Genomic DNA, 13,076 nt, shown 5'->3' on the forward strand with positions numbered 1-13,076 from the left:
GGAAAACCTGGGATTCCTGGGACTGGAATGACGGCCGGAGGCCGGAAGAGGAGGGGGTTGGTGGGGACAGCTGGGGGGCAGCCCAGATAAGGCTTTCAATACTGGCTAGCAGCGTCTACACAGGCGGAGATCCCTGCATATCCCTTCCCGCAGGGCTGACCAGTGGCCAGAGGTGGGACTGGCCAGGCTCGGCCCAACCAAGTCTGGGAGCAAAGGACACTGAGTGAGGGATCCCCGGGGCCACCCTCACTGGCCTTCGACTCTCCTGACACCACGAGAGAGCTCCAGGAGCTGACCTTGGGTCCTAATGGGGGACACCTTCCTGGCTGCAGGCTGGCAGGGTGGTGTGGTGGTCAGTGTACTGGGCTCTGCGTGTCCGCCTCTACCTGCTGTGTGACGGTGGGCCAGACTCCTAACCTCTCTGTGCCTCTATTTCTTCAATGGCGAACAGGGACACTAGCAGCCCCCACATCCGGGCACAGTGGCCTGAAGGTTAAAGGCAAGGGCGGCACGAGATCTACAGCAAGAACTCTGAGCAGGGAGAGCAGGGAGCTGCCCAGAGTTCAATCACCATCTCCCCTTTGGCCGCCAAGAAAACCGAGGCTCATGGTGACCTGGCCCAGGTCTGTTGGACTCACGGTCCTTCTCATCCCCAAGATCAGAGGGCTGCCACCAGGGAAGGAGCTGTCCCCTAGACACAGCCCAGGAAGCACACAGGGAAGGATGCCATGGGGACTTCGGTATGTTTTTGCAAAAAAAAAAAAACATTTATTGCTATTTGAACCCTGCTTTTATGCTTCCATTACCCAGAAAACGAGCTACGGGAGACACCAGGAGAGGCAGGAGATCATCCTCCTTGCACAAAACCCACTCCCTCGGATACTGTCCTCAGCGAGGGTGGCTGGAGGCCAACCAGGGGGCCCACCCGCAGAGTGGCAGAGGAGGTAGGTTGACCCTGTGGACGCTGAGCTCTGTGGCGAAGGTCCTGGCCTTCTGGTAGAAGAAGAGCCACTTCTCGCAGTCCAGGAGGAAGTTGTGGGAGATGGTGATCGGCCGCGTGTAGATCTTCAGCTGTACCTTCTTGTTGCCCAGGTCCACGGCGGCTGCCAGTGCCAGCTGGTAGTACCCGGCTACATCAAACGGATCCTGAAGGGGACAGGTCATGGTCAGCAAAAGGGGGACTCGGAGCCCGTCTTCCCAGAGGCCGTTCCTGTGTCCAGGTCATTCCACATGTCCATCCGATGCTGGCTCACCCCATGAGCCCCGAAGCCTGTGACACTGCTGTGGTCTCAGCTGCAGGAGGTGGGGACGACCCTGACACCCCTGGAAACCTTCCTGACTGTCCCTACGCCCCACTCACCCCAAGCCTCCTGCCCCAGTGCCACCCTCTCTGCAGGCAGTGGCTGCTTTCCCCATGGTCTGAGGTCAGGGCAGATCCTGCCTGCTCTGAGAGTTCCATGCAGGACCCGTGGCTCCAAGCCACAGCAGGGCCACTGCGTTGAGTGACCCAGGCTCCCCTCTGGCCCCTGTCCATGCTGACCATTTCCAGGCCCTCCACGGGCCAGGCCAGGTACAAAACCATGTCACAGGTGTCCTCTCTGGCAATGTTCCCTGAAATATTGACGGAGTGTGACTCCCCAGACATCCACTCCCATTTTCAATGCGTCTTTGGCTCAAACTCACCATCCCTGGGTTGGGATGCCGCCTCCCAGACCTCCTCCTTCACCCTCCCATCCCCCACCCGGCTTCTCCCCAGGCACCTCCTCCACATGGCGGTCACCCAAGGGACCTCTCTAAGACCCATGCCTGGCCTGTCCCTCTTTACCATCTCAAGATGGCTCCCAGGGCCAATGACAGAGTCCAAGATGCAGCAGTCCATTCCCTCACTGCCCCGCCCCACACACGGAGCAGGGGCGTGAGAAGGCCCCTAGTCACCGCCACCGCTCATCCAACGCCCCCCGGCCCAGCCGAACACTGGACTCTGTGCTGGGTGCATGGTTGAGCCTAACGTCCTTGCTTCCAGTCTGAGGGACCTGGGAGTGAACACTGACCACACAGGGTGGCCCGGGCTGTGGCAGAGGGAAGCCCAGGAGGCCCCAGACTCAGCCGGGTGTGGAAGGCAAAGGCTTCCTGAAGGGGTGGGGACTTCCCAACTAAACAGGAAGGAGCCAGCCAATGTATATGTCTCTGCGTGTGCCTGTGCATGTGAATGTGCGTGTTTGTGTTCCTGTGCGTGCATGTCCCTGTGTGTGCGCCTGTGTGCATGCCTCTGTGTGCACGTGTGTGTGTGCACGTCTGTGTGTGAGCGCCTGTGTGTGCGTGTGCCTGTGCGCATTTGCGTGTGCATTTCCATGTGCCTGTAGTGAGTGACAGCCTGAGCCAGTAAACACCTAATCCACCCTATTCCAGGGCTCACTCTCATGTGTAGACTAAAGGGGACCCCATTTTAGAGGCAATTGGCAAAGATGCCCATTTACCCCTGCTTCTCTGCCAGCCTTCCAGGTCCCATCCAGCCCGGCTTCTTCTCCCACTCCTCTGGGCCCTGGGTCCAGAGCCTCCTATACATAGAGGAGGGTGTAGCCTTGGAAAGACACCGCCCTTGGGGAATTCCAAGGGGGCCTCCCTGTGGGAAGCTGGCCTGTGCTGACAGCATAGTCACGATGAGGCCCAGAGGGCTGTGCATGGGAAGGAGGACTGTGCATGGGAAGCAGGGCTGTGCATGGGAAGGAGGACTTCGCACGGGAAGGAGGGCTGTGCATGGGAAGGAGGACTGTGCACGGGAAGGAGGGCTGTGCATGGGAAAGAGGACTGTGCATGGGAAGGAGGACTGTGCACGGGAAGGAGGGCTGTGCATGGGAAGGAGGACTGTGCATGGAAAGGAGGACTGTGCATGGGAAGGAGGGCTGTGCATGGGAAGAAGGACTGTGCACGGGAAGGAGGGCTGTGCATGGGAAGGAGGACTGTGCATGGGAAGGAGGACTGTGCATGGGAAGGAGGGCTGTGCATGGGAAGGAGGACTGTGCATGGGAAGCAGGGCTGTGCACGGGAAGGTCTGTGCACGGGAAGGAGGGCTGTGCATGGGAAGGAGGGCTGTGCATGGGAAGGAGGGCTGTGCATGGGAAGGAGGACTGTGCATGGGAAGCAGGGCTGTGCATGGGAAGGAGGGCTGTACATGGGAAGCAGGGCTGTGCATGGGAAGGAGGACTGTGCATGGGAAGGAGGACTGTGCATGGGAAGGAGGGCTGTACATGGGAAGCAGGGCTGTGCATGGGAAGGAGGACTGTGCATGGGAAGGAGGGCTGTGCATGGGAAGGAGGGCTGTGCATGGGAAGGAGGACTGTGCATGGGAAGGAGGGCTGTGCATGGGAAGGAGGGCTGTGCATGGGAAGGAGGGCTGTGCATGGGAAGGAGGACTGTGCATGGGAAGGAGGGCTGTGCATGGGAAGGAGGACTGTGCATGGGAAGCAGGGCTGTGCACGGGAAGGTCTGTGCACGGGAAGGAGGGCTGTGCATGGGAAGGAGGGCTGTGCATGGGAAGGAGGGCTGTGCATGGGAAGGAGGACTGTGCATGGGAAGGAGGACTGTGCTACTTGGCGCTTTCCTTTCTCCTGGACAGGCGGAGTGGGCGGCAGGCTTGACCAAGAGAGATAAAGGCCTCTTCTGGGAGGCCCGTCCCCCTGGGTCCCAGGCGTGCCCCTGAGCGGTGAACAGCGTCCCCCTGGGCCTGACACTTGGCACCTCCCTATCTGGCTGGGACTTGGGAGGCCACAGAAATCACGTCTGACCACCAGGTGTCGCCAGTACTGGGCGGGGGCCTCCCGGGCAGCCCCAGGCCTGCGGTGGGGTATACGGGGCAGGGTCTTAGGGCTGCCCCAGCTCCTCATGTTGTTCTAAGGCCCCCAAGATCTCGGCCCCTGGACTGGAGTGCCCTGGCGCCTCAGCCCGTAAGGAGCACTGACACGAGGCTGGTGTGATGCTAAGGAGGGGCGGTGCCCGCTGGGCAGATGGGTGGAGACACCACAGGTCTCAGTCTGCCAATCCCAGCTCTCCACCCCTGCAGGGCTGGGGGCAGAGGGAGCACAGCACCTCCCCTCGAGACACACCCGACCTAACAAGGCCTCAGCCTGGCTGGCTGGGGCCCCGCCCCACTGCACCTGCCCTGAGCTGGGGTTTCCCTGTCTGTGAACTCAATGGTAAGATACTGGTCCCACCCCACCCTTCCTGGGTGATGTGAAGATTCAAGGTGTCTCGGGACTCCAGGAAGGAATTGCTCAGTGCAGGCTGGCACCCTGGGCAGGCTTCCTAGAGGGGGCGCCAAGATTTGGGTTGGATCTTGCAACGTGGATTCAATGTGAGGATGATGGCGTCCTCTGAAATGTCACTCTCCCGACCCTGTTTTCTTTGTTAAATGCACCTTGACACTTGACTGTCAAGACTCAGCTTTGGTGTCACCTCCTCCAGGAGGGCCCCCTGACTACAATCCCCCTTCTTTACCCAGAGGCCACCATTGCCCACTCATGTGTCAGCCTCCCTGGCTGAGACTGAGTTCTTGAGGGTGGGGCCTGGCCATCTGGGGAGCTGGGTTTTACCTGCTAACCTTGCCGGCTCCTCCAGCTGGGTGTAGAGCTCCAGGGAGGCCACTGGGCCATTCCTAAGAAAGGCTGGAACCCAGGCCTCTGGGGTCCGGATGGAGATCCCACTGCAAGGGGGCCAGGAACACCCCGAGCCCTGACCCTCCCCACCCACCTTCAGGTCGTAGAAGATGATGTCACTGAGCACCAGGTACACCTTCACGTAGTAGAGGGTCTCCTGGTCGAACTCCAGCGGCGAGTTGCAGAGCTAAACGGCCTTGAGGTAGAAGTGCTCCGCCAGCTTGCCATGGCCCAGCCGGTGGTGCAGGGCGGCCAGCCGGTGGTAGGCCACACGCTCGTTCAGCCGGTCCCCTGGGGTGCAGGCCAAAGGGGCAGGTGTGAGGATGTGGCTCTCTGGGGCAGAGAGGGAACATGCCCCTCAGGAGCAGGTATACAGACCCCCAGGCAGCACACGTGGCTTGTCTCCAGGCACCTGTGGTCACCTGGGCAGCTCTGGCCATTCCCTTCCAGGTTCCCAGACTCACTTTTCCATCTGCAAAGCAGAACTAATAAGGCCTGCCCCTGTCTACTGAGAGGCTTTGGCAAAGTCGGACTTGGATGGCCCAGTTCTGTGCCTACACATAGCCACCTGCCTTTGCTCACTGGTTTTAACCAGGGGAGCCCAAAAGCCATGCAGTGCAGGTGCTCCCGGGCTCCCCGGCTCCAGGCAACCCACAGACGTGACATCCGACTCCTCCTGGGTGTGTCATGATCAGAGCCCCCTACCTCGGGGAGTCAGCTGCACACCTACTGTGTACTGGGCCATGGGGCACAAGACGCTGGGGCATGTGGCCTGCCTAGGGTTCCCTGTCTCTGCAGGGGGACAGACGACCCTGGCACAGCACCAGGGGATGCACGGCCTTAAGGGGCAGACTGCTGGAAGGGGAACTGGGATTTTATCAGCCAGAGAGCCGTGTGGTTGATGACGGTGGGAAGGGCACAAGAGAAAGGGAATGTGCCACTCAGCCTGACACATACAGGGACCAACGAGATGCCTGGGATGTCTGGAAGGCAGAGGGCACACTGGGCGGCCCTTGTGGTCAGCAGCGGGAACAGGCAGAGGAAGCAGAGCTCAGTCAGGCAGGGAGCTCTGCACTGCATGAGAGACCTCGGGCTGTGCCCCACAGCCGGACGGGGAAGCCAGTTGGGCAGAGCTGCCTGCCTGGACAGGAGACCAGGAAAATCCAGTAGCTGTTTCAGCTCCTGGCCTGCAGACCTGGAGGCTGGGCTCTGGCAAAATGTGGGTCCTGGCAGGGCGGGGGCTCAGGGGACGCACCCACAGTGATGCTGAGTGCTAGGGCCATGTAGGCAAACTCCAAGTCCTCCTGGGGCTCCTCCAGTGTGGCCAGCAGTGACACCAGCTTGTTGCACAGCTGTAGCTGCAGCTCCACCCTGCGGTTGCCCGTAGTCACTGCCAGGGGCAGGGCCAGGTCCTCAACACAGGCAGGTGGGGTCAGGTTTCCCGCAGCACCCACCTTGCCCAGTGCCCTCCTCAGAGCTCAAACATGTGCTTGGAGCTTCCCACACCCCAGCTACCCCTGCACCTCGACACAGCTCTGTGCTCTGGGATAACACACAGTTCAGACACCCAAGTTGGGGGCTGAAGAGTCACCTGAGGCCCATCCAGCTACACCCGATAGCCTCAGACCAGCCTCTCCCACCTGGGCACCGGAGGTCTGACTGGGGGGAGCCAGCACTCCTCTCTGCTCTAAAAACACCACATTGATCTGTGCCCAGGGCTGATCCACACCGTGAGCTCAGAGGAAAGGAGAAGCCGTCCCACTTCGGGGTGCATGCAGACCTGGGTCTCCCACTGATATGCTGTGTGTCCTTTGGCATGTCCCTGTGCCTCTCTGAGTCTCAGTTTCCTCATCTGGAAGATGGGGACAGGACTTCCCACTCATGGTTGCTTGAGGTCATCAGGTACAAGGGTAGAGCCATTGTCACGTCCAGGCCCCGAGCGTTTGTCCCAGGCAGGGGCATGGTCAATATCATTCCCGGTGAGACCACTTGGAAATTAATCAGTGCATGGGTGGCCCTGCCTCCATTTGGGAGGCCTCTACCCTGCCACACCTGTGCCTCAGCCCTCCAGGTGCCCCACTGAGGCCCACCCACATCAGCCCACAGGCCAGCTCACCCGGTAGAAGGACATGCCTTCCTCCCGCTCCCAGGCCCCATTGAAGATGTCTCCAGCGGCCTCAAACAGCTCCAACCCCAGGTTGGGGTCGCCTGTGTACAGGGCCACATTCTGTGCCACCTGAAAGGAGACAGAAGTTCCCTCAAGGCCCACACCTAGCGAGGTGGCTACGCGCACCTTTGCCAGGCTCCTTCCTCTCACACAGTACAGGTACACTTGAGCATTTTTCAGACCCTGTGCATTAGGGCTGCCCCCACCACTGGCATGAGGACAATGAACTGATGCTCCTGAGTGCCAGGAGGTGACTGAGCAGCTGCAGCCCAGGAGCCCGACACCTGTGAATCCTACCATCAGGGCTAGCCCTAGCCCACTCCCCCTGCACTCAAACCAGTCTCCGTGGCCCCCAGATTGCTGGGAGCCCAGCCCCTGGCTCCTTTCTGCGTTGCCACATCCCTGCCACATCAGCAGTGTTTGTGGGTGGGCCTGGTCCCCTCTTGGCCATGAGCTCTTCATCCCTCTCCTCAGCTCAAGGAGGTATATAGCAGGTGCTCAATAATGAAAGCTTCATCAGGCTCGTGGGCTTCACAATTTGTTCCAGATCACACTGTGTTTGGGAAAGCCTCTGAAAACAGCCACTATGATAGATTCATTGTAAAGGAGATGTGCCACATGTCGCTTGGAGCAAGTTCTTCTGTGTGTTAATTGAGTGGTCACATTATTTGAGCATGTGCTGTATACCAGCAGGTGCTGTGCACTGTGAGGGGCCGCGCCTCTGCCCTCAGGGAGAAGATGCTGGCCACCGGGGGAGGATGTGAGGGAACCAGTTGGAGTGAGGGAAAAGGCACACAACAGGTGCTCAGCAGTGGCTTAGGAATGAGTGGATGGATGGATGAATGGATGAGGAGATGTACACACATGGATGGATGGAAGGGTGTGTGGATAGATGAATGCTTGGATGGATGGATGGATGGATGGATGGATGGATGGATGGATGGATGGATGGGTGTGTGGATAGATGAATACTTGGATGGATGGATGGATGGATGGATGGATGGATGGATGGATGGATGGATGGATGGGTGGGTGGAATGATGTGTGTATGTCTGTATGTATCTATGCGTGGGTAGATAATGTATGGATGGGTGGAGGGTAGATGATGTATGCACATGTGGATGGATAGATGGTGGATAGACGAATGTATGGATAAACAAATGGACAGATAGATGTATGGAGGGATGGATTAATAGGTAGATTGGTGGGTAGATGGATGAATGATGGATGGATGAATGGACGAACAGGTGAATGGATGGATGGGTGAAAGGATGGATGATGGATGGATGGATGGATGAATGGATGGGTGAATGGATGGGTGGATGGATGATGGATGGGTGGATGAATGGATGGGTGGATGAATGGATGGATGGATGGATGGATGGAAGGATGAACAGGTGAATGGATGGATGATGGAAGTATGGATGGATGATGGATGGATGGATAAATGGATGGATGATGGATGATAGATGATGGATGGATGGATGATTGATGGATGGAAGGATGAACAGGTGAATGGACGGATGATGGAAGGATCAATGGACGGAGGGATGGATGAACAGATGAATGGATGGATAGACCGGTGAATGGGTGGATGATAAAAGGATGGATGAATGATGGATGGATGAATGGATAGATGGATGAATGATGGATGGATGGAAGGATGAACAGGAGGTGAGCGGATGGATGATGGAAGGAGGGATGGATGATGGATGAATGGATATATGGATGAATGGACAGATGGATGGATGGAAGGATGAACAGGAGGCAAGTGGATGGATGATGAAGTATGGATGATAGATGCATTCATAATGGATGAATGGATGGATGGATGGATGGATGGATGGAAGGATGGATGGATGATGGAAGGATGCATAGATGATGGAAGGATGAATGGATGGATGGATGTACAGATGAAAAAGTGAATGGATGGATACACGGGTGAATGGATGGATGATAAAAGGATGGATGAACGATGGATGGAAGAATGGACACGAATGGATGATGGATGCATGGATGGATAAATGGATGGATGGATAAATGGATGGATGGATAAATGGAAAGATGGATTGATGGAAGGATGAACAGATGAATGCATGGATGATGGAAGAATAGATGGATGGATGGATGGATGAAAAGTGAATGGATGGATACATGGGTGAATGGATGGATGATAAAAAGATGAATGATGAATGAATAGATGGACAGGTGAATGGATGGATCATGGATGGATGGAAGATGGTTGGATGGATAGAAGGATGAACAGCTGAATGGATGGATAATGGAAAGATGGATGGAAAGATGGATGAAAGGATGGATGGATGGAAGGATGGAAGGATGGATGGATGGATGAATGGATGGATGAACAGGTGAATGGATGGATGAAGAAGTGAATAGATTAATGAATGATGGATGGATGGATGGATGGATGGATGGATGGATGGATGGATAGAAGGATGAACAGTTGGATCGATGATGGAAAGATAGATGGAAGGATGGATGGATGGATGAACAGGTGAAAGGATGGATACAAAAATGGATGGATGATGGATGATGGATGGATGATGGATGGGTGGAAAGACGAACAGATGAATTGATGGATGATGGAAGGATGGATGGATGGATGGATGGATGGATGGATGGATGGATGGACCCACAGGTGTATGGGAAGATGATGGAAGAATGGATGGATGGATGGATGATGGATGGATGGAAGGATGAACACGTGGATGGATGATGGATGGATGGATGGACAGATAGATGGATGATGGAGGGATGGATGGACGAAGGGATGGATGGATAGATGATGGATGGATGGACGGAAGGATGGATGATGGATGGATGGATGATGGATGGGTGAATGGAAGGACCCACAGGTGTATGGGAAGATGATGGAAGAATGGATGGATGGATGGTGGATGGATGGATGGAAGGATGAACAGGTAAATAGATAGATGACGGAAGGATGAATGGATGGGTGGATGGACAGGTGAATGGATGGATAGACGGGTGAATAGATGGATGATAAAAGGATGGATGAATGATGGATGGATGAAAGGACAGATGGATGGATGATGGATGGATGGATGGAAGGATGAACAGGTAAATAGATGATGGAAGGATGAATGGATGGGTGGATGGACAGAGAGTGAACAGCAGAGGGGTCCTCCTGCATCCCTTGCCACTCACCTGGATGTACAGGTCCACCAGCTCACTCTGTCGCAGGATGTAATAGATCTTCCCTGCTTGCAGCCAGGCATGTGCCTCCTTCTCTTTCTTCTGGAGGTCAATGAAAATTCCCAGACTTCGTTTGGTGTAGTCCAGAGAGGATTTGTAGGCCCTGGAATCACTGGAATCAGACACAGGTGTCAGAACAAGGGCTCTCATCCTCCTGGAACCAGTCTGCCTCCTCTCGTGGGTCTGGTGACAGATGAATCTGGAATGTGGGGACTGGGAACGGCCCTCTTGTATGTGCAGTGTTCTGCCCTTCCCAGGCTGCTGGGAGGGCCAGGGTGAACACACACGGCATGGAAAAGATGAAGGACATCCTTCCGAGGGAATCGAGCATCATGCTGCCCTGTGGCAGGAGGAATGTGCTAGTCCATCTCCCCTGCCTCCCAGACAAGGCCTGTGTCTTCTCCAGACGCTCCAAGAGCCATTAGTGTTCAGAGGCTATCTAGGCCGATGGTTCTCAAGGTGTGCAGGCATCACAGTCACCCGGAGGCCTGTCCTTATAGCTTGCTGGCCCTGCCCCCAGAGCTTCTGGCTCCACAGGCCTGGGGCAGGCCCTAGAACTCCCACTTGCCACAGGCTCCTAGGTGACATGGATGCTGCTCTACTGGTCCAGGGACTACACTTTGAGAAGCATGGCTCTAGCACACTGGCCCATTTTCCTTCTGTGAACCTGAGGCCAAGACTGGAGTCAGTCTCCCAGGTCCCTATGGAATCTGGCGGCTCCTCTGCTCTCTCAGTAAGTCCAACACTCAAGGGGCTGTGACTGCAGCAATGTCACTGGGCCCTATGGGTGGGGTGGCCAGGGCCATGGTTACCCACCAGGTCACCCCACCAGGTCACGATGCTTGGAGGAAGCTGACTAGGCCAAATATGGGATGTGAGACCTTGAAACCCTGCCCCAGGGACAAGTAGGTGACACAACTGGCTCTGTCTTCTGTGGGAGAGAAGCCACAGGTGGCTACTGTGGTCACATTTAAGGGGACAGATGGAGGCCAGGAGTGAAGATTCGGGGCAGGCACAGGTAAGATGACAAAAGCCACCATAGTAGGAAGAACAGCCCAGAGTGCACGTACTGCCTCTGCTGGGGTTGAGATGACCTTTGACCCAACAAGGGAGGCTCAAGCTGGGACTCACGGGCCAGCAGCAGCCCTGGGATGACCCCAGGCCGGCCAGCTCAAAGCATCTGATGCCAAAGCACCAAATGATCAAAAGGAGAGGGGCTGCTGGACCCTGGGCCAGCTTCCCTGTGCCCCTCTCCCTGCCCGCCCCCACCTCCACCACTGCAAAGCCAGCCCTTACCGCTCCGTCCCCAGGGACAGGTAGACCTGACTGATGGTCTCCAGGAGCTGCCCCTCCAGCACCTTGTTGGCCACCTTGCAGGCCAGGGAGAGCTGGAGATCGTGGTAGATGACATACTGGGCCTCCCTGGGCATGACGGCGCTGTAGAAGTAGCACAGCCACTGGACGGCCCGCAGTTGGCCTGGGCAGAAGACAAAATGGAAGACGTTAGTCTCCCAGCATCGAAGTGAGGCTGGCTGCGCTCGGAGGCCCCTGCTTGCCTCCTTCACACCTCTGTGAGCCTGGGCTCCATAGGCGGGGCACCTGAACGCAGACAGGCCATGCACCTGTGCCAGGGCAGACGCCGAGCACACTGTGACATGGGCACATCTTGGTGCAGATGCTCATGGTACAGGCCGGCCTTCTTTACAACTCCCAGGGCTGAGGTTGTGGATGGACACAGAGTGAACAGCCAGGGGCTCGGCCCCTGCACCAGGCCATCTATTTCTGCTTCACAAAGCCCCTCTGGCCAGGACCAGGGCTGCCTTCAGCCTGAGCTGATGAGGCCAGGGGCACAAGTGGCCCCTGTCACAGATGGAACCCTGAGAGAGCAAAGCCAAGCATCACGTCTGCCACACACGGCATCATGTTGGGGGAATGGGATTCAAAGCCGGCCTCTGGCGTTCCCACACATGCTTCTCTCATGCAACCAGGCTCCCAAGCCACAGGCTCACTGGCCTCTCCCAAAGCCTGATTTTCTAGTGTCAGAAACATTCCAGAGATTAACATAGGAAACCAGGTACGCCGAATGGACATCTGTCACACACGCCACCCAACAACAGCCGAATACGCAGTCCTCTTGAGCACCCATGGGACATTGCCCATGACAGACCATGTGCCAGGCCACAAAATGAGCCTCAGTGAAGGGAGGACTGAGACCAAAGCAGAGGTGTTCTTCAGCTGTACTGGCACGAAACTGGAAATCGACAGTGAAGGAAACGTGGGAAATTCAAAAATATGCGAAAACTACACACTCCTAAACAACCAGTGAGTCAAAGAGACCATCAGGGAAACCGAAAACTAATTTGAGAAGAATGCAAACAAATGCACAGCCCGGGCCAGCACGGTGGCTCACACCTCTCATCCCAGCACTGTGGGAGGCCGAGGCGGGCCAGCACGGTGGCTCACACCTCTCATCCCAGCACTGTGGGAGGCCGAGGCGGGAGGATCGCTTGAGTCCAGGAGTTTGAGATCAGCCTGGGAAACATGGTGAAACCCTGTCTCTATAAAAAAAAATACAAAAATTAGCCGGGTGTGGCGGTGCACATTTGTAATTCCAGCTACTCAGGAGGCTGAGGCATGAGAATGGCTCGAACCTGAGTAGAAGTTGCAGTGAGCCAAGATTGCACCACTGCACCCCAGCCTGGGCAATAGAGCAAAACTCTGTCTTTAAAAATAAAAAATAGCACAACGTATCAAAAATTCCAAGATGCAGCTAAGGCAGTGCTGAAAGGGAAATTTATAACTGTAAATGTCTACATTCAAAGAAAGAAGAAAAATCTCAAATCAAAAACCTAACCTTCCACCTTGAGAAACTAGAAAAAGAACTAAACCCAAAGTGAATTAAAAAAAGGAAGAAAATAATAAACGTGAGAGTGGAAATGGGAATTAAAAATACAGAGAATGGAAAAACAAAAGAGATAATCAAGAGAACCGAAGTTGGGTTTTTTGAAAATAACACAATT

At 55.8% G+C, this 13,076-nt stretch overlaps 1 protein-coding gene across 1 annotated transcript; it reads right to left on the bottom strand.

Moving 5' to 3' along the window:
* Nucleotides 1-1,023: 1,023 nt before the first annotated feature.
* LOC139361235 (SH3 domain and tetratricopeptide repeat-containing protein 1-like) lies at nucleotides 1,024-10,325 on the bottom strand. The gene is made up of 4 exons (XM_071089813.1): nucleotides 10,009-10,325; nucleotides 6,769-6,888; nucleotides 4,747-4,943; nucleotides 1,024-1,146 (listed from the first exon to the last, which is right to left on the bottom strand). The coding sequence occupies exons 1-3, from the start codon at nucleotides 10,204-10,206 to the stop codon at nucleotides 4,932-4,934; spliced, it is 330 nt and encodes a 109-aa protein (XP_070945914.1). The 5' UTR covers nucleotides 10,207-10,325; the 3' UTR covers nucleotides 1,024-1,146; nucleotides 4,747-4,931.
* Nucleotides 10,326-13,076: the final 2,751 nt, after the last annotated feature.

Source organism: Macaca nemestrina, unplaced genomic scaffold (genome assembly GCF_043159975.1).
Source record: "Macaca nemestrina isolate mMacNem1 unplaced genomic scaffold, mMacNem.hap1 Scaffold_113, whole genome shotgun sequence".
NCBI classification, from domain to species: Eukaryota; Metazoa; Chordata; class Mammalia; order Primates; family Cercopithecidae; genus Macaca; species Macaca nemestrina.